The sequence below is a fragment of the Vulpes lagopus genome, chromosome 9 (assembly GCF_018345385.1).
Source record: "Vulpes lagopus strain Blue_001 chromosome 9, ASM1834538v1, whole genome shotgun sequence".
Classification (NCBI taxonomy): Eukaryota; Metazoa; Chordata; class Mammalia; order Carnivora; family Canidae; genus Vulpes; species Vulpes lagopus.
This window is the reverse complement of record NC_054832.1, coordinates 47970966-47993449: the sequence shown is the minus strand read 5'-3', so window position 1 is coordinate 47993449 and position 22484 is coordinate 47970966. Positions and strand designations below refer to the sequence as shown.

General features: G+C 37.9%; 1 protein-coding gene across 1 annotated transcript; it reads right to left on the bottom strand.

Annotated features, from left to right (window-relative positions):
* Positions 1 to 735: 735 nt before the first annotated feature.
* On the bottom strand, positions 736 to 22190 carry SLC7A13 (solute carrier family 7 member 13). The gene is given in 9 exon segments (XM_041768592.1): positions 736 to 999; positions 3764 to 3850; positions 3853 to 4130; positions 14991 to 15130; positions 19292 to 19599; positions 19601 to 19775; positions 19777 to 19842; positions 19844 to 19956; positions 22122 to 22190. Coding segments are annotated over 9 exon segments (1500 nt in total).
* Between the last annotated feature and the right edge of the window lie 294 nt (positions 22191 to 22484).

Below are 22484 nucleotides of genomic sequence, written 5' to 3'. Positions count from 1 at the left end.
TCATCACACCAGGGGATGGTACCTGGGAAGTTCTTTGACATATGTGGGTACCAGCGCTAAAGGATGAGAGGGGATGGGAAGCAGAGTTGGCTAACAAATGTCACTGAACATCTTCCCACATTGCCCTTGTGCTTTCCAAAAGGGTATCTCCAAACCCAGATCCTTTAAAACTCTAAGCTAAGTAGACAGATTTTGTATATTGAATGATACCAAGTAAGCGCCATAACCGAGATACAGTCCACTCTACATCTGTTACACACACTTCATATACACAACTCCATAGTCATAAGTAAATCACATTTTAATCAAACAAAGACATGGTAAACCTGTTCCTCTAAGGCACCTCAGAATTCAGAGGAAGGAATACAAAGGAAAATAACCTAAAACCCATGCTTCAAAATAGCTTTTAGGTTGAAAAAATACCACTGGTAGGGAAAAGCTAAGACAAATGGGGTTATTCTTTTATCTTCAAATCAGAACCATTAGAAGGACTCAAAATGATGAAGAGAATGCTTTTTAATTTTAATTGCTAACTTTTATCACAAAATCACCACAAATTAGGTAGTAAAAGTTTAGGGTGCAGAAAAAAATGGAAGAGGGAAAAATATCATCAGTGTATCAAGCAAGGCTAACCAAAACAGCTTTAGTTAGACAATGATTTCTGCATGATTTGTATAGCTAGGTACTATCATGGGAATGCCTTTTTTTTTTTTAATTTGGCATGCTTTCTGAAGGCTATTTTCTTAAAGTTTCTACTTCTGGCATCTGTTTTTCAGACACATCAGGGATGCAAATATTAAACAGCAATTGTAAATAGCATGTCATCTTTTCAAACCAAATCAACCTCAATTTGAAATATATTAAAGGTCTGTAATACAGAAGTCCATTAAGAACAAAGAGACACATGTAGATATAATGTATATGTGGAGACTTCACCAAAGGGATCAAAACCAAACATAGGTAGATAGCTGTTGTTACCAATGGTAATGGAAAAGACAACTGGAAAAAAAAAAAAAAGCAAAATTCAAACAATAAGATATGAAAATCCACATAAGGTATCTGTATATTTATATAAACAAAAAAAAAATAAGATATAAGCTAATGATAGAAAATGGGCTAAGTTATCTGAGTTTAAATAAATCTGGCTTAGTAGTATGTTGAAGACTTCTTTGTCAGGGTATTGGTTGAAAGAAATGAACAATGTTTGACTGTTCTTGAGTGGAAATAATCATGATCATTCGTTAGTAAGATAAGCATCTTCTGATCTAGGCAGAATGAATTCCTTAAGAAGTTGCTCCTAGAACTCAATGAAAGGCACAATTTTCCTGGGAATATATCCCAAGGCAGCAAGAAATTCATGTCAAAAACACAAAGTATCCTTGGACCCTCTGTTAGGCAGATATTGACAGGTAAATATTATAACTTTATAGGCTCAGGATATTTTAAAAAATCAAAACAAAAAACTTCAGCCAAGACCATTCTCCCTATTTCTAGTGGATTTTTGCTTTTGTTTTTGTTTTAGCCAAAAAAACTTGAAGCCCTATTCTTGGTACCTGCTTTGTGTTAGGACTGTGAAGTGTCTTGCACCAAACATTAACCAACCTAGGGAGAAAGTTCAATAGGCAGACACTTTTGATACATCTTTAATAAATAGATTCCAATCTATACTCTCAAAATATAACTATTTTCATATTTATTAAACCCTTTAACTAGAAGATCATTCCCTTGGGAAATTTATTAAGAATTTCTTCTGGGGCATTGGCTGTCTCAGATAGTAGAGCATGAGACCCTTGATCTCAGGGTGGTGAGCTGGGTGTAGAGCTTACATTAAATAAATAAAAAACAAAAATCTCTTCTTAATTTGTAAAACACCCCTGAGAAAGATAACTTGTCATCTCACAGCTCAATATAAATTATCAAATAACTGAGAGAAAAGAAAAGAGCATTCATATGGCATTCAAGACAAATATTAACAACTTATAATTGCCCTTGCCTTTCTTTTTGATGCAAATGTGTATCAAATAATAATATAAATCATTATAACCATCAATGTCAGACTCTGGACTGTTTGCATGTCTTAGCTTACATTCCACATTCCTAGCGTGTAGGCATTATTTATTCCCATCCTAGATCTGAAGAAAATGAGGATCAGAGGTTAAATAACAGGTGATTCCTCCTTCCTCATCTATTTTCTGAACACCTTCTGAAGGTCACCACGTGGCAATAGTCATACTATGATTTTTGGTTCACTTGACCAGATAGATTATGCCTTAAGGACACGAGCCATGTCTTATTCCTTTCTGCACCCAGAATACCTGGTAAGATACTTAAGATATAGTTGCTTCTCAAATATGCTAAAGTTACAGGATGGCTGGACGGAAGAAGTAGAAGAAAGGACTGAAAACGAAAGATGGTTATAAGTCAACCAAGGTTGATGGTTAGAACATTGCTTTCTTTTTCCCTATGTTCTTTCTCTCTTTTTAAAAAGATTTTATTTATTTATTTTAGAGAAAGAGAATGCAAGCAGGGGAAGGGGTAGCGGGGGAGGAACAGGGAAAGAATCCAAATAGACTCTCCGCTGAGTGCAGAGCCTGACACAAGGCTCCATCTCACAACCCTGAGACCATGACCTGAGCAGAAACCAGTAGCTGGAAACGTAACCGAGTCACCCAGGTGCCCCTTCCCTGTGTTCTTTCTTAAATTTCTTATATTATATATTTCTTACAGTTGTTTGTATCTGCTAAAAGGCAAACACTCCAAAGAGACTGCCTAGATTTCAATCCTGCCTCTACTCCATGCTGTGCGAACTTGGGCAAGTAACAAGTTTTCTAAACCAATTTCCTCATTTATAAAATGAAGATAAGAGTAGTATCCACCTTTTGTCTTACTGAGAGGATTACATGTGATAATGGAAGCAAAGCTTTTAACACGATGCCTAGCCCACCAGGACTATTCTGATAATCTGAGCATCAAGGCCATGTTTCTCCAGTAGTATCCTTATGCTCCTAAGTTTTTGCTTATTTCTTTTTCCTTTTCTATGATTAAAAGGCTCTCCTGTAAAAACAAAAACAAAAACAAAAAACTTCCTGATCCAGACTGACAGTAAGTTAAAGTAAGTAAAGTGGAAAGGATGGAATTTTTGGTGATCAAATTAAGTTGATGTTTCAGGGGATGCCTGAGTGGCTCAGCTGTTGAGTGTCTGCCTTTGGCTCAGGGCATGATCCTGGAGTCCCTGGATGGAGTCCCACATCAGGCTCCCTGCGTGGAGCCAGCTTCTCCCTCTGCCTGTGTCTCTGCCTCTCTCTGTGTGTCTCTCATGAGTAAATAAATAAAATCTTAAAAAAAAAAAAAAAAAGCTGATGTTTTAGGATAGGAGGTGCTATCACCTGTGACCCCACAGCAGCACTTGTCTCTTCTATTTCGCACTTGCCAAATCTGACCCTGTGTGTGCAAGATACCCATGTGCATAGGGAGCTACATTGGTAAACAAAGTAATCTCTGGCCAAAAGACTCATCATGATCTGTCTAATCACCCAGAAGACTAGCCTTCCCTCTAGTAAACCTAATAGAACCTAGAAGATTTTAGACTGAGGAAAATCTACCCAATAAACATGAAAGCTAAGGCCAGACTACATTTATGGGCTTCACAATTTGGTAGTAGTGAGAAGGTCTACCCACAGATGTTCTGAATATAGTCTTCAAATATGGTTACACCTGATACATTTTATTTCACATAGAAAAAAATGAGAAAACTCACTTTTACCTTATAAGGTCTAGGTAGATTGGGCTCCTGGTATCGCAGTTTTAGTATTCCTATCATTGACAATACAGACCAAATAGAAACTACAAAAAATAAAGATAGTTTATCAGATCAGTTAGGGTTGTAGAGACAATAGCCATGGATGGCATAGTGACAAGTACTAGCACAGATACAAATGGAGAGGAGTGAAGATTAAGCATATTAAATAACAAAGGCAGTTGGCCCTCTTGGCCAGCCATATATGTCACTCTTGAGTATTCAAATACATTAACCAGAAGGTTGCTAAATACTGAGGCAGACATACTACAAGGAATAACTCACGTTAATGAGGGGATAACTCTATCAGTCCACATTATAGCCACAGCATCTGCAAAAAAAATAGCACACAAAGGCAGTGTATTAAGAACCAGAAACTAATGATAAACCTTTAAAGATTATTTCTGAATAAAAGCAGAAAATTCAAAAGGAATTAAGAAAGTTAAATTTTGTTTAATTTCACTTATTTTACACAGACCTAACACCATACACACATGTACATTTTAGCCGTATCACACTGTATCATAAATGCTTATCATCTCACACATTGTCACCAATAGACCAGAAACTTCACTTCCTGTGGGCAATTTCTTTTCTATAAAAACTAGCATTTCAAAAGTCTCAGAAATATTGTTTCAGTTTTCAATAAGATCTGTGAAATGAATGGTTGAATCGAAGATTGCATGCTTATTTTCTAAAACGAGTTTACAGAGGGCTAATAGTTGCAATCAGAGTCAAAAGAGTACAGTACAATATTACTGACACAGGAATGAGCCTTACAAAGTCACCACATCATGGTGCAAGTATTAGAAATATCAAATATTTCTATTTGAAATACTTAAGAGAAATTTAAAAATCAACCCTGTAGACACAGAAAACAAATTATACATAGATTAAAATACTGATGACATTTGGTTGCTTGTCTAAACTATAGACCAGTGGCTTTCAATGGGAATTGATTTTGCTCCTCAGGGGTCATCTGGCAATATCTGGAGACATTTTTTTGATTGTCACAAAGGGGGAGGTAGGAGGTTACTACTGGCATCTAGTGGGTAGAGGCCAAGGATGCTCCTAAACATCCAACAGTGTCAGGAAGCTGTCCATAACAAAAAATTATATGGTCTAAAATGTGTAGTGCTGAGACTGAGAAACCTCCTATTGACCAACTATTAGAGAATATTCTGATTTTCATACTCAAAAGTGAAGAGCTCTTATAAACACTCTTTCAGTATAAATCAATAAACACACACACAAAAAGGTGTTAATAAAGAAATGCATATCCATTGTTTATGAGACTCTGAGTCCAATTCCTATTACATAGATATAAGCTAAGACAGATCATTCAGATACAGAAAAATAGGTTCTCAGCTTTTCCATGGAGTGAGTACACCAAGATCTAGTATCTTTGGGAGTAGGTATCCTCTAGGGCTTTGTCCTGGTGCCAACATTGCCTCTAGGACATCAGTGAAATGACTTATAACAGATAGTAAAGCCTTTTCAATATGACAAAATTAAATCATCATTAATGGTTCTTGTTCTTAAAAATCTTCATTTTTGAACCCATTTTAAACAGCCTTATTAAGTGCTGTTTTCACTTCTCTCTCTAGAACTATTCTACAATGTTGGGTCCTGTTTTAAAGTGTTTCCTGGGGGCACCTGGGAGGCTTAGTTGGTGAAGCATCCTCCTTCAGCTCAGGTCATGATCCTGGGATCCTGGGATCGAGCCCCACATCAGGCTCCCCATGGAGAGTCTGCTTCTCCTTCTCCCTCTGCCTCTCCCCCTGCTTGTGCTATCTCACTCTCTCTGTCAAATAAATAAATAAAATCTTTTAAAACAATAATAAATAAACTATTTCCTGTCTCACTTATTGTTCATTTCAAATAAGGTATTATCGGCTGTTCCTCCTGGACACCCATACCTCCACACATTTTCCATTTTCAAACACATTTCAGAAATACTTCTTTCCAGTAGTGAAGTCCTTATTCTCCTTTGATTTCCTGTCATGCATTCTACAAACCCAGTTGGTTATAATTAGATGAGGTTCTAGTTCAACTCTGCTATAATCTTTATCTCTATTCCACAAGTAATTTTTTTCTCTTTTTATTCTTTTCCTCATGGCATTTTTTTAAAAAAATATTTCTTTATATATGTTTTGGTAAAAAGTAAAATAAATAGCAGTGAAAAACATAAAGTAAAAACTAAACGACTCTCTCCTTACCAACCCTTCATTCATGCACCCCAGATATAACTACTGTTACCATCTTTTTGGATATTCTTTCAGAAATTTTCTATGCGGGGATCCCTGGGTGGCGCAGCGGTTTGGCGCCTGCCTTTGGCCCAGGGCGCGATCCTGGAGACCCGGGATCGAATCCCACATCGGGCTCCCGGTGCATGGAGCCTGCTTCTCCCTCTGCCATGTCTCTGCCTCTCTCTCTCTCTGTGACTATCATAAATAAATAAAATAAATGTTTTAAAAAAAAAAAAAAAAAGAAATTTTCTATGCATACATAAGCGTCCATGTTAGTTGTGTGCATGTGTGTGTGTTCAGACACACTTAGGCTTGCTTTATTTTTAACTTTCCAACATATCTTGATCATATTATATATATGCATCCATCTAATTATTTTAAACAATTCTCAATATTCCATTATATAATTAAATTAAATTATTTAGCAGTTGGTGGATTTTCAAGTTTTTTTTGTTATTGTTTTTTTGTTTGTTTGTTTGTTTGTTTGTTTGTTTGTTTTTGCTAATATAAGATTACTTTAATGGACATACTCTTCAGGTCTTAGTAGTTGTGCAGTTCTCTTCTTAAATTCTTAGAAGTGGGACTATGAGTCCAAAGGTGATACCTTCTTAAATAAGTAAGATATTACAAAATTACCCTCCCAAAATGATTACACCAACTCACTTGTAAGTGATTCTGACATTTCTGTTTTCCTCTCAAAATTTCTAATCCCCCCAAAAATAAATTTCTAACCACATTTGGTTGGCCAGATACCTGCAGGCTATTTTTGGTCAGGGGAACCTCCTTACCCTCTGCTCCCATGCAATTTATTTACTGTTTTAGATTCACTCTTACCATGCCAATATTCTCTAGTTTTAATGATAACATGGAACCCTCAGGAAGGTTCTACTAAATGGGAGCACCCTTGTCAGGAGTGTTTTAGCAGGACTTCAATAACATTGAAATCCTCAAGCTGAAAAAGGCAGGAACGAGGGTTTCCCACTATGACATTTCCACACACTTCATTCTAGAGGGACATCCTTCCAACTGGGTTACACAACTAATTCAAAATTAAGGCTATTTTTTTCTTCTAAGAGAAGAATCAGCAAAGAAACAGGTCAGAACTCTAACATTGATACAGATAAAAACACTGCATGATTAATAGCACTGGTTCTTTTTCCACATAAACCACAGAATCTAATATGTATCACAGCTTGGTACAATTTTTTTCAATGTTCATCAAAGACTACGTAGCACCCAATTCACACCACATCTTAGATAATTCTATATTCTTTTGGAACTTTTCATGTCTTTTAAATATACCCATTTGATTGAAAACATTCACTCCTTAATCCTTAAATTTCTTTAATTTAGGAATCTATTTCCTTTGCTTATAATTTCTTTCTTTCACTGCATAAATTACACAGTTCATGCATTCATTAAAGAAAATTTGGGAAATCTAGAAAGGAATAAAGCAAAAACCACCCACAAGATCATTCCAGCATATCTTGACCATTAACTATGTACTTTCTGTTCCATTTATTTATTTTTAAACATTTTATTTATTCATGAGAGACACACAGAGAGGCAGAGACACTGGCAGAGGGAGAAGCAGGCTCCCTATAGGGAGCTTGATGTGGGACTCGATTCCAGGACCCCAGGATCACAACCTGAGCCAAAGGCAGATGCTCAACCACTGAGCCACCCAGGTACCCCTTACCTTCTGTTTTATATCATAATAGATCCTGCCTTTTCATCATTGTTACATTATAAACATTGTCTCTTTACTTTAAATATTCATAGCAACATGATCTTTGAAAAAGCTTAGAATGGCCTATTATATGGATTTCCATAAATTATTTACTTCAACTCTACTAGATACTTTGGTGGTCTTTAATTTTTTGTCTCATATGTAATGCTATGATGGTTGTTCTTATGCATATATTTTTTGTATATAGCTCTGATTATTTTCTTAATTTAAATTCCTAATACAATAAAAGATGGATGTTTGAATTCAAGAGAATTATTTCAGAATCTAAATGAGGTCTGAGGATTATATGCCTAGAAGAGTCAGCATTAAAAACCAAATCACAAGCATTAGTCAAAACACTTCATGGGTCTTCCACACTGGTGGGTCTTCCACACATGTGGAACAATTGTGCCACTCATAGAATTGCTGCAAATATTAGGATGCACCAGATGAGATCACCATAATTTTTAACAGCAGTATGACCAGAGCACCGGCAGTCATTACACATGCCAGAATCAGTGAACCATAAAGTCTGGGTCAGCTGATCAGCAGTCCTGACCACACCCATAATTAATTTTGTAAATTTATTCTTTACATAATCAAAGTAGTTAATAAATCACTAATTGTTCTTATCCAATTTAGCAATTTTTTCCCCCACAGACACTCAGAATCTTGATCATGTCTAGTTTACAGTTCCCTAAGAGAGCTGGACCATTGTAAATCAACACTAATGCCATGCATATGGCAGCTTCCTGCATGACACTAACACAAGAATGGAGGCAAAATGTGTTAGGACACTTACATTAAATGTCTCTTAGATTTACCTCCAGTGCTTCAAAGATTTACCAAAACAGTAATAGCTACTCAAAGATTAGTTCAAAAAAATGATTAGTTCTAATGGTACTGCATGCTAGTTTATCTCAGAAGTTTATTGCATATTTCCAATATGTTCAGGGCCACTTGGTCACCATAAATTTTAGAGTCATTTATAATAAACATTATATTATGTATGAATGCTATTAATTATACCCATCAATTCACCATTATCATCTATTCTTTTAACTGCTAATATTCCACAATACAAGTTGATCATTCTTCATGTCACATAGAATAACATTTTTTTTAAAGATTTTATTTATTTATTTATTTGAAAGAGAAAGAGAGAAAGAACTAGAACAAAAAGCAGGGAGCTGCAGTGGAAGAGGGAGAAGCAGACTTCTCACCGAGCAAGGATCCCAATGTGGGGCTCGATCCTGGGTCCATGACCTGAGCCAAAGGTAGATGTTTAGCCAACTGAGCCACTCAGGTACCCCTCACATAGAAGAACATTTAGAAAATCAATGCGGTAAAAGTTTTAATAGACTGATGAAAGTACAGATTACATAGTGTTACTCTGATGAGGGAAGATCACGAAAGGAATATAAAAATTTTGAACCTACTCTGCATCATATGTCAGCATTATAAGTATTTTTCCATATCACCAGAAATATGGTTTTCCATATTAGCTGCTTAACTAGAAAATTCTTTCCTAAGCCAAATAATACTCTTTGGCTTCTTCGTTATTTTCAAGAATTGCAAGTTGAGTGTCTATATAAAATAATGAAAAACAAACAACAGTCTGACCGGTAAAGTGATACTTACATGTGCTAAAATGACCAGAACTGTCATTATTATTATTTATTGCCTTAGTCACTTGTATACAACCATGAAGAGGGGGAGGAGGTGCAATGTGGCGGAAGAGTAGGGTCCCCAAGTCACCTGTCCCCAAAAAATTACCTAGATAACCTTCAAACCATCCTGAAAATCTACGAATTCGGCCTGAGATTTAAAGAGAGACCAGCTGGAACGCTACAGTGAGAAGAGTTCGCGCCTCTATAAAGGCAGGTTGACAGGGAAAAAGAACTAAAGACACAAAAGGCCTCCGAGGGGGAGGGGCCCCGCGAGGAGCCGGGCTGAGGCCGGGGCGAGTGTGCCCAGGACAGGAGAGCCCCGTCCCGGAGGAGCAGGAGCTGCACCAACCTTCCCCGCGGAAAGGGGGCCCGCAGGGAGGTGGAGCAGGACCCAGGAGGGCGGGGATGCCCTTGGGCTCCCTGGGACACTAACAGGCACCTGCGCCCCGGGAGTTCTTCCTGTTTTCTTTTTTTTCTCTTTTCTTTCCTTCTTTCTCTCCTCTATTTTTCTCCTTTTCCCAATACAACTTGCTTTTGGCCACTCTGCACTGAGCAAAATGACTAGAAGGAAAACCTCACCTCAAAAAAAAGATTCAGAAACAGTCCTCTCTCCCACAGAGTTACAAAATCTGGATTACAATTCAATGTCAGAAAGCCAATTCAGAAGCACTATTATACAGCTACTGGTGGCTCTAGAAAAAAGCATAAAGGACTCAAGAGACTTCATGACAGCAGAATTTAGATCCAATCAGGCAGAAATTAAAAATCAATTGAATGAGATGCAATCCAAACTAGAAGTCCTAACGACGAGGGTTAACGAGGTGGAAGAACGAGTGAGTGACATAGAAGACAAGCTGATGGCAAAGAGGGAAACTGAGGAAAAAAGAGACAGACAATTAAGAGACCATGAAGACAGATTAAGGGAAATAAATGACAGCCTGAGGAAGAAAAACCTACGTTTAATTGGGGTTCCCGAGGGCGCCAAAAGGGACAGAGGGCCAGAATATGTATTTGAACAAATTCTAGCTGGAAACTTTCCTAATCTCTCTATCCAAGAGATAGAGAGATTCCCCCCCTAAAATCAATAAAAACCATTCAACACCTCGACATCTAATAGTGAAGCTTGCAAATTCCAAAGATAAAGAGAAGACCCTTAAAGCAGCAAGAGACAAAAAGTCCCTGACTTTTATGGGGAGGAGTATTAGGGTAACAGCAGACCTCTCCACAGAGACCTGGCAGGCCAGAGAGGGCTGGCAGGATATATTCAGGGTCCTAAATGAGAAGAACATGCAACCAAGAATACTTTATCCAGCAAGGCTCTCATTCAAAATGGAAGGAGAGATAAGAGCTTCCAAGACAGGCAGGAACTGAAAGAATATGTTACCTCCAAACCAGCTCTGCAAGAAATTTTAAAATTCCCCTTTAAGAAGAAGTTCAGTGGAACAATCCACAAAAACAAGGACTGAATAGATGATATCATGATGACCCTGAACTCATATCTGTCAATAGTAACTCTGAACGTGAACGGGCTTAATGACCCCATCAAAAGGCACAGGGTTTTAGACTGGATAAAAAAGCAGGACCCATCTATTTGCTGTCTACAAGAGACTCATTTTAGACAGAAGGACACCTACAACCTGAAAATAAAAGGTTGGAGAACCATTTACCATTCAAATGGTCCTCAAAAGAAAGCAGGGGTAGCCATCCTTATATCAATAAACTAAAATTTACCCCGAAGACTATAGTGAGAGATGAAGAGGGACACTATATCATACTCAAAGGATCTATCCAACAAGAGGAATTAAGAATACTCAATATATATGCCCCGAATGTGGGAGCTGCCAAATATTTAAACTAATTAATAACCAAACTGAAGAAATACTTAGATAATAATACACTTATACTTGGTGACTTCAATCTAGCTCTTTCTACCCTAGATAGGTCTTCTAAGCACAACATCTCCAAAGAAACGAGAGCTTTAAATGATACACTGGACCAGATGGATTTCACAGATATCTACAGAACTTTACATCCAAACTCAACTGAATACACATTCTTCTCAAGTGCACATGGAACTTTCTCCAGAATAGACCACATACTGGGTCACAAATCGGGTCTGAACCGATACCAAAAGATCGGGATAGTCCCCTGTATATTCTCAGACCATAATGCCTTGAAATTAGAACTTAATCACAACAAGAAGTTTGGAAGGACCACAAACACGTGGAGGTTAAGGACCATCCTGCTAAAAGATGAAAAGGTCAACCAGGAAATTAAGGAAGAATTAAAAAGATTCATGGAAACTAATGAGAATGAAGATACAACCGTTCAAAATCTTTGGGATGCAGCAAAAGCAGTCCTGAGGGGGAAATACATCGCAATACAAGCATCCATTCAAAAACTGGAAAGATCTCAAATTCAAAAGCTCACCTTACACATAAAGGAACTAGAGAAAAAGCAACAAATAGACCCCACCCCCAGAAGAAGAAGACAGTTAATTAAAATTCGAGCAGAACTCAATGAAATCGAGACCAAAAGAACTGTGGAACAGATCAACAGAACCAGGAGTTGGTTCTTTGAAAGAATTAATAAGATAGATAAACCATTAGCCAACCTTATTAAAAAGAAGAGAGAGAAGACTCAAATTAATAAAATCATGAATGAGAAAGGAGAGATCACTACCAACACCAAGGAAATACAAACGATTTTAAAAACATATTATGAACAGCTGTACGCCAATAAATTAGGAAATCTAGAAGAAATGGACGCATTCCTGGAAAGCCACAAACTACCAAAACTGGAGCAGGAAGAAATAGAAAACCTGAACAGGCCAATAACCAGGGAGGAAATTGAAGCAGTCATCAAAAACCTCCCAAGACACAAGAGTCCAGGGCCAGATGGCTTCCCAGGGGAATTCTATCAAACGTTTAAAGAAGAAATCATACCTATTCTCCTAAAGCTGTTTGGAAAGATAGAAAGAGATGGAGTACTTCCAAATTCGTTCTATGAGGCCAGCATCACCTTAATTCCGAAACCAGACAAAGACCCCACCAAAAAGGAGAATTACAGACCAATATCCCTGATGAACATGGATGCAAAAATTCTCAACAAGATACTAGCCAATAGGATCCAACAACACATTAAGAAAATTATTCACCATGACCAAGTAGGATTTATCCCCGGGACACAAGTCTGGTTCAACACTCGTAAAACAATCAATGTGATTCATCATATCAGCAAGAGAAAAACCAAGAACCATATGATCCTCTCATTAGATGCAGAGAAAGCATTTGACAAAATACAGCATCCATTCCTGATCAAAACCCTTCAGAGTGTTGGGATAGAGGGAACTTTCCTCAACATCTTAAAAGCCATCTACGAAAAGCCCACAGCAAATATCATTCTCAATGGGGAAGCACTGGGAGCCTTTCCCCTAAGATCAGGAACAAGACAGGGATGTCCACTCTCACCACCGCTGTTCAACATAGTACTGGAAGTCCTAGCCTCAGCAATCAGACAACAAAAAGACATTAAAGGCATTCAAATTGGCAAAGAAGAAGTCAAACTCTCCCTCTTCGCCGATGACATGATACTCTACATAGAAAACCCAAAAGCCTCCACCCCAAGATTGCTAGAACTCATACAGCAATTTGGTAGCGTGGCAGGATACAAAATCAATGCCCAGAAATCATTGGCATTTCTATACACTAACAATGAGACTGAAGAAAGAGAAATTAAGGAGACAATCCTATTTACAATCGCACCCAAAGCATAAGATTCCTAGAAATAAACCTAACCAAAGAGGTAAAGGATCTATACCCTAAAAACTATAGAACACTTCTGAAAGAAATTGAGGAAGACACAAAGAGATGGAAAAATATTCCATGCTCATGGATTGGCAGAATTAATATTGTGAAAATGTCAATGTTACCCAGGGCAATTTACACGTTTAATGCAATCCCTATCAAAATGCCATGGACTTTCTTCAGAGAGTTAGAACAAATTATTTTAAGATTTGTGTGGAATCAGAAAAGACCCCGAATAGATAGGGGAATTTTAGAAAAGAAAACCATAGCTGGGGGCATAACAATGCCAGATTTCAGGCTGTACTACAAAGCTGTGGTCATCAAGACAGTGTGGTACTGGCACAAAAACAGACACATAGATCAATGGAACAGAATAGAGAACCCAGAAGTGGACCCTGAACTTTATGGTCAACTAATATTCGATAAAGGAGGAAAGACTATCCACTGGAAGAAAGACAGTCTCTTCAATAAATGGTGCTGGGAAAATTGGACATCCACATGCAGAAGAATGAAACTAGACCACTCTCTTGCACCATACACAAAGATAAACTCAAAATGGATGAGAGATCTAAATGTGAGACAAGATTCCATCAAAATCCTAGAGGAGAACACAGGCAACACCCTTTTTGAACTTGGCCACAGTAACTTCTTGCAAGATACATCCACAAAGGCAAAAGAAACAAAAGCAAAAATGAACTATTGGGACTTCATCAAGATAAGAAGCTTTTGCACAGCAAAGGATACAGTGAACAAAACTAAAAGACAACCTACAGAATGGGAGAAGATATTTGCAAATGACATATCAGATAAAGGGCTAGTTTCCAAAATCTATAAAGAACTTATTAAACTCAACACCAAAGAAACAAACAATCCAATCATGAAATGGGCAAAAGACATGAAGAGAAATCTCACAGAGGAAGACATGGACATGGCCAACATGCACATGAGAAAATGCTCCGCATCACTTGCCATCAGGGAAATACAAATCAAAACCACAATGAGATACCACCTCACACCAGTGAGAATGGGGAAAATTAACAAGGCAGGAAACGACAAATGTTGGAGAGGATGCGGAGAAAAGGGAACCCTCTTACACTGTTGGTGGGAATGTGACCTGGTGCAGCCACTCTGGAAAACTGTGTGGAGGTTCCTCAAAGAGTTAAAAATAGACCTGCCCTACGACCCAGCAATTGCACTGTTGGGGATTTACCCCAAAGATTCAGATGCAATGAAACACCTGCACCCCGATGTTTCTAGCAGCAATGTCCACAATAGCCAAACTGTGGAAGGAGCCTCGGTGTCCATCGAAAGATGAATGGATAAAGAAGATGTGGTTTATGTATACAATGGAATATTACTCAGCAATTAGAAACGACAAATACCCACCATTTGCTTCAACGTGGATGGAACTGGAGGGTATTATGCTGAGTGAAGTAAGTCAATCGGAGAAGGACAAACAGTATATGTTCTCATTCATTTGGGGGAATATAAATAATAGTGAAAGGGAATATAAGGGAAGGGAGAAGAAATGTGTGGGAAATATCAGGAAGGGAGACAGAACATGAAGACTCCTAACTCTGGGAAATGAACTAGGGGTGGTGGAAGGGGAGGAGGGCGGGGCGTGGGGGTGAATGGGTGACGGGCACTGAGGGGGGCACTTGACGGGATGAGCACTGGGTGTTATTCTGTATGTTGGTAAATTGAACACCAATAAAAATTAATTTATTAAAAAAAACCCTGAAGAGGGAATTTCCTTGGGTATCAAAACAGTCAGGTAGGAAATATTAACCTATAGATATATGATAGTCAGCAGAGGTAATGCAGTATATATGCATCTTGGAATCATCTTTCTGGGTTTCTTCAGCTCCCCTGTAACACATAAAAGAGCAAAATCACGATGGGTATAAATTATGTCTTAAATTTATCATTTCTTAAAATATTTTATTTATTCATGAGAGACAGAGAGAGAGAGAGAGAGAGAGAGAGAGAGAGGCAGAGACACGGGCAGAGGGAGAAGCAGGCTCCATGCAGGGAGCCCGATGTGGGACTCGATCCCAGGTCTCCAGGATAAGGCCCTGGGCTGAAGGCGGTGCTAAACCACTGAGCCACCTGGGCTGCCCTAAATTTATCTTTAATACTGCTTCATGCATTAACTACCAGTTGGAATTCCTGCAAAGCACCCAGGCCACCGCCACACTCATTCACACACATACACAAAACACATTGGTGAACTGCTACACAACTATCTCCTTTCTGAGCTCAGTGATAAGTGCTGAAAGGGGGGAAATTTTCCTCATTTTTCTTCTAGATGGTAATATTTCTGAAGAAAATCACAAGAATGAATATCAAAGCTGAGTCCATGGGACCCTGTATGGTTTGGAGCCTACCTGTGCCTTGTACCTCATCTATTAGGTACAAGGTAGTCTGGGTAGTGGAATATGATAGTGAGCAAAAACAAACATGAAGCCTAACCTCAAGGGATCAAGGGCTTTGAGAATATATTATATGATAATTTGATGGTCCCCTTTGCTATCTGTGTCAGAGGCTTATGGGCTTTTCTTCAGTTTCTCAAAAGTGTCATGCCCTCTGTACCCATTCTTTCATGTGGAATGTTCTTTCCTTTCCTAGTTGTTGAGCTGGACCCTTACTCTTCTTTCAGATCTCAGCAAAATCATAACTTCTTCTGGGAACATAGGAGAGGAAGCTTTCCTTGGCTAGCAAAACTGTCCTAGTCTATATACTTTCATAACATATATGAAGAGAGTAAAAGAATCAGTCATAAATTTTATTTTCCTGTAGGCTCTTTGCCTTCCCTTTATGTCAGTATTAAGCGGAAAAAAGGAGAGAAGTCATGATTTAACATCATAGATAATGGACTTTCCAGAATAGTCTTAATTTCAAAAATTATTCCATTTGTTATACCATTTTCCCCAATTTTGCCATTCTATGAAAATTATCCCTGACATGAAGAATTGAACGTTATAGTTCTGTGTATAAAATGTGACCCTGTGCCCTGGCTACTGGTAATAGAACTGAGTCCAGATCTCTAGGACTCACTGACAGCCAGTCACCGTAGCATACACGAAGATTCCTCGCAAGAATTTGAACTAAATGTCAACAAAACTGAGATAAAGAGGGAAAAGGCAACGTAGCAGTAGCAGAAAAGAAAGGGGGCTGATAAATCTAGTTTTTAAGTCTCAGAGCTTGCCTAACTCCTGATGCTCCTGAAGATCAGTAACTCTGGTCTTCCTTGAAAGACAGCATTATTCTTCCAGCAAGTTCTTCTTTTATTGTTTAAGCCGATATGTATGGTTTCTGTTACTTAATGCCTAGTCCCTCTGATGAATAAAAATCTTTCCTTTGATATATGTCAAATCTGTTTCATTTGCATCTGCCCAGAAGTAGAATGTAATGTCCATGGTGTACACCCATATGAGCTGATTAAGCACTCGAAGAGTTAAGAATTAGAGTGTTCTCAGTTAAATGATGCCTCAACCATTTACTAGTTGTGGGCTTCTGGACAATTTATTAACTGTTAAGGTTTCAATTTCCTTACCTGTATATTGGGGAGAATGGAAAATATAGGGACAATAAAATTCCAATCAAATGCCTAGCACTTCATAAGTTAGTCATAAAGATGGTTATTAGTCAAAGGTTTTGAACAAGCATAAAGGCAACTTTCAGGATTAACTATACTTTCCTCTGGGCTCTTTTACTCTTTCTTATTATGTGTTAGATTTATAGAGAGAGGATAAGAAATATAATATAACATAACATAATTCAAGGTTATAATGGCAAGACCGTGAATATCCTTGGTCTTGAACTTAGAAGATAGGTGTTCCTACAATATGTTAAGTCAGCTGCCTACATACCAATGTTTTACAGGCAAAAGTGTTACTTAGAACTTAGCCGTACTTAAAGTTTATTAAGTAAATTAACAATCCTAGCATACGCTGAAATTCCTCCGGCTTTTTTCACTGCCAGCTGCTTGTGAAGAGTTCTATAATAGTTTATAGGTTAGTAAATTTTGTGAATCTATTTTCAGCAGAGAAAAATTATCTAGCAGTGAAACATCTCTGGCAATGGAACAAGATGAATAAAACAGAAGCCAGAGATATCTCTTCTATCCTTCTAAGAGAGACCGACGAAGTGAGAGAGAGAAAGGGAGAGTTAAGCTAATTCTACTAGCCTCTCAAATTGCATTGGCACATTTAATCACAAACTGCTTAAAAGAGTAACCTCATCTCATGGCTTTCTTTTCTCAATGCTTCACTTTTTAACTCAATGCAGACTGACTTGCCTCTCATGTCCAAAGTTCACCAATGACTTCTTACTTAGTGAAATGGCTTCTGCTCAATCCTCACACTCCTCAACTTCTGAAGCACTTCACCATGTTGATTACACCCTTTTTTGGGGGAACATAGGGTGATTTTTCTTTTATAATTCTCTCAACTTTGTCTGGCTTCTTCATTGCATCTTCTTTCTCCACCTACCCCCTAAAAGTTGGCCTACTCCAGTCATCTGTCTCTAACCTTATGCTATTTCATTCTACTTTTCTCTATATACTTGCCTTAGTAATCCTATCTTAACCAGTTCATCAGATGCAGAGCATTTTGCAGTCACCCAAGATGACATAATGGGTCTTATATGTACCTGCATACTTCTGGTCTCCACGGCTTCATTCACATTATTTTACTGCTGGAATTTTTCTGAGTTCAGTGAAAGTTGCCACTTTTTAGATAACACAACAAAAGGTGATCTTACCATCTACTGAATTCTCATAGTAATCACATTGTTCTTTTATTACCACTTGTTAAATACTATCATGCCATTGCTTATCAGCACAGAATTATACTGATTTTAAGTCAAAATGGCTGTTTTTCAGATGAAGGAGGAAAAAAAAATTAAGTCCAGAGAGGTAAAGATACTTGCCGCAGCTCACAAGTGGCAGAGGTCAGACAAAGTCGAGATATTGCTTTTTCCATTAAACTGTTAACCTCTTTAGAGTAAAGAATATATATTACTCATTTTAAGGAACTATTAGAGGGTTTCAAAAATAGTCAGTGTTTAAAAAGATATTTGCTGACTAAATAATGTAATGCATAATGGACACATCAGTGACTGGGGGGCAGGGGGCCGCTGAATTTTTTAAAAATATTTTTAAAAAGATTTTTATTTATTTATTTGAGAGAGACAGAGAAAGAATGAGCAGAGGGGAGGGGTAAAGGGGCAGAGGGAGAGGAAGAAGCAAACTCCACTCCACCCTGAACAGGGAACCTGATGAGGGACTCAATCCCAAAACCTTGGGATCGTGATCTGAGCCAAAGGCAGACGCTTAACCAACTGAGCTACCCAGGCACCCAGGGGGTCCTAAGATTAAAGGAAATATGTGTTTTAAGAGTAGAGCCTACTTCATGTTGAAATGTCAAGGAAAAGAACTGAAGTTGGAAAAAAATTAAATAAATGAATAGGAAAGATCCCTGAGGAGGTGAGAGGGAAAGAGTCGAGTTCAAGAGAAGAGACTAATTTCAAAAATGAAAGAGAAATCTTTTGTCTTGACATTGAAGGGAAAAGTATTAAATCTGGCCTCTGGACAATTATATTTACGATTCTCTTCTCTTTAAAACTACTTCAGAACATAAACGTGTCACAACCGTTCACAACACAAACATAATCTGGCATTGGCTCATTCCTGGGGAATATACCCACAACCTCAGAATTCATCCATTGACAGAAAGGAAACCAGATTAACATGGAGATCTCATATCTGTGGTCCCAGAAAAGAAAGCTGAATAAAAGAAGTCATTCAATAAAACAAGTACTTTTGAATGAATGGGGGAAAACATTAAGACTGGGTGGTAAGTACAAGACTGCCATATTCTGACTCAATTTAGAAAGTAAGAAAGAAGAATAAACACTGAATCATCATGTACTTAAAATAAAATTCAAAATATAAAAAAATGATGTACATTGCACATTGCTTGCAATGTCATGACTTGAGATTTTCTTCCTCAATGAATTGTTAATCATCATCTATAAATGTAAAACATCCCCCGCCTGAAAATGCAAAATATCCTTGGAAAACAGCTTCTATAAACTGGGAGGCTTCAGGAAACTCAGTATCAAAAGAGTCCTGAAAGTTTTCTACATTCTCCTTCCTTCCTCTCACAAGCAGCACCACCCCACTCAGGGAAATAAGGCCGAGTATGGCCATTTTCAGCACTAGGCTGGCTGTCTGAAGCCAAGTCACCTCTTTCACACCACAAGAATTCAGAATTCCCACAGTCCACAATATGGCTAATGCCAGACATTTCTTTGGCAGCTTTGGAACAAAGCAGCTGGGATAAAAAAGGCTCGATGCTATACTCAGCGAGGAGTAGGGCTTGGCTGGCAGCTAACCCTGGCCCCAGAAACAAAGCTGTCCAGAGATTCAGGAAAGAGATCAAGTTGCCAAAACATCTTTTGAGAAAATTGTATTGAGTTCCACTGCGTGGGAAGGTGATACCTATCTCTGCTGAGCAGAGTGGTCATCATGGACAACAGGGTACAGACAGGCCAAATTCACAGGGAGAGCCCCACATTCATGCAAGTCTTTCAATACCCCTTTTGGGGCCACAAAATTTCCTACACCAATTATATTAACAATTAAAAACCTTGTGCCCAAGCAATATCCAAACATTCTTTGGAGTTGTATCTTCTTTATCCACTGTAATTATTTTTTAAAAAAATATAAAAATATATAAAAAAAATAAAATTATAAAATTTTATAAAATTATAAAAAAAATTAAATTATAATTTCAGAATTTTTCTGCCCCAGTTGCTGAAAAGGATGTTCATGGATTCTCAGAAATAAAACAGTGCTTTCCTTTTTGTTCCACTTTGTTAAATATAGCCTATTTTCAATCATTAACAAAATATATGTGATGCGTTCAAGCAAAATAATATAAAGTTACTTGGAAGGGTTCAGTTTCACTTGTTTCTTAATTATTATCAAAATAATACATTAAGATGGAAAAAGGAATTTCATAAAACAGTATTAGAACAAAAAACAGGAGTTTCTTACTCTAATTTCACTCCTTTCCAAATACATTTCCAGTTCTTTTCTCTGGAAACAACCATTTATGTGTGGTTTTAGTTCTTTTCGATAGTTGCCTCCATAACTCTAAATAATATGGAAAGACTTTTAATACTGAGTATCTCAACTTTAAAAATCATCTATTGACTTCCTCCCGTAAATACCGAGGAGTAACTCACTTACTTTCCTCTTACTTAACCTATGCCTTTTTCCTACCATTTTTTACCATTAAGCTCTCAAGAAACAAAGTATTTACCTTTCATCAGGCTCATGGAAACCAATTAATACAGTGAGAGAGTGAAAAACCCTGCAACATAAGACTGTCCTTTAACCAGCCATCATTCTGGTAGCCTGGGTCATACACAGGAAGATGTGAACCTGAAGTATAGGAGAAAGCCTAACCCCACGGATGGAGGGAATGAAGTTTCTGAACATCTGAGCAAGGCCTGGACCTTAGTAGCTCTTACATTTGTTGGCTTTACAACACAAAGCATTGTTCTGAGTATCTGCAAAGCCCTATCAGCTTGAGGCACACCCCCAGCCTTGGAAGTATATTATTTTCAAATTATCCTCTAAGAGTGAATAAAAAGGAAATTGTTTATGTTTTCTTTCTATCTTTCTTTCTTTCTTTTTTTTTTTTTTTGGCTATAGCTATTTTCTGGCAGATGGCATTCAAGAAAAGCCACTGAAAATACTGTATAGATCTCAATAAATATGACAACGTTCCTCTCCCCAATGAAACCATACTTCTCATCCCATCCCAGAAAGCAAAGACCTGGGAGTAGGGAAGGAGACCAGAAAGCTCACCTTAAGATAGAAACAAAGTATGAGAAGTAAACCAGACATAGAGAGACAAGTACTGCATGATTTCACCTATTTGAGGCATCTAAAATAGTCAAATTTATCAAATCAAAGACTGGAAGGGTGGTTACCATGGGATGAGGGGGAAAAGGGAAGTTATTAATCAACAGTCATAATGTTTAAGCTAAATAAAATGACTACTCTGAAGGGCTGCTGTACCACAGTATACCTATGGTCAACAATAATGCACACTGAAAAATTTTAAAGAGGATAGATCTCATGTTAATTGTTTTTATCATAATAAAATGTTTTTTAAAAGAGTAAAATATAATTTAACTTATGAAAAAAAATAGAAATAGGAGGGAGAGTTAGCCAATGTCCTGCCCATTAATCTCCCACCTACTTGTTGCTTTCAGGAGAGACAATAAGAGAATCCATTACCCATGCCCTGAATCTTGCAGCAGGATAATAAGACAAGAGGAAGAACTATGGCCTCCAAATAAGAGTATGGTAGCTTTTTGGTGTGTCACTTTGGCTAGCCTGAACTACATTTGACAAATTTCTCAGTTAGAATGGACCACAAGGACGATTCTTGTGTGAGAGTTGAAGTACACAAGTACAACAGCAGTTATTTTGGTAGTTCCATTGACAAGTTGTTTTGGTAGTTCCTTGACCAAACTTTAGTCAGGCTCCATTGAGCCCTCTTCTCAACTAAGCTGCATCCCTGGCCTGTTCAGTACCAGTTTAGCAAGAAGGCCCACACCCTTGATATGTAATCAAGTTCCTCTTAGTAACTTCCATCCACTGACCTTCTCACTCTGCCCATTGGCTGTACATCCTTAGATATCTTTGCTACATTTGGGATTAGGCTCAGTTCTAGACTGAAGTCTCTCTTTTCTCTACTACTGTAGCTCGAATAAAATCTGTCCTGCCATTTTTAACAAGTGTTCTGTGCAGTTTTTCGGTCATACATTGTCTTGTATACAATGGCCTACCTCTTTGCTGTAATTATCATGTATCTGCTGGTTTACTTCACTGGTATGATGTGGTGACCAAGGCTTCATGTGCTCCACCTTCACCAAGATCTTTCAGCTTCACCAACTTCAGGGTCAAGTGTATGTTTAGCTCTGTGATGAAGGACCCCAACTTCTGCAATGTAGCCACACTATCAAGTTTAGTGATAATGAGAACTGACACAGATTTCAGTTCATTCTCTTGGGCTCCAAGAAAATGCCTGTAGGTTCCAGCCTGTTCTTGTTCTTCCCTACTTTCACACCTGTCATTCCTTCTGGATTACTTGAACTTCAACTTCCCAGCAGGAGATTTGAAGACAATAGCCCTAACAGAGACAAATTAAT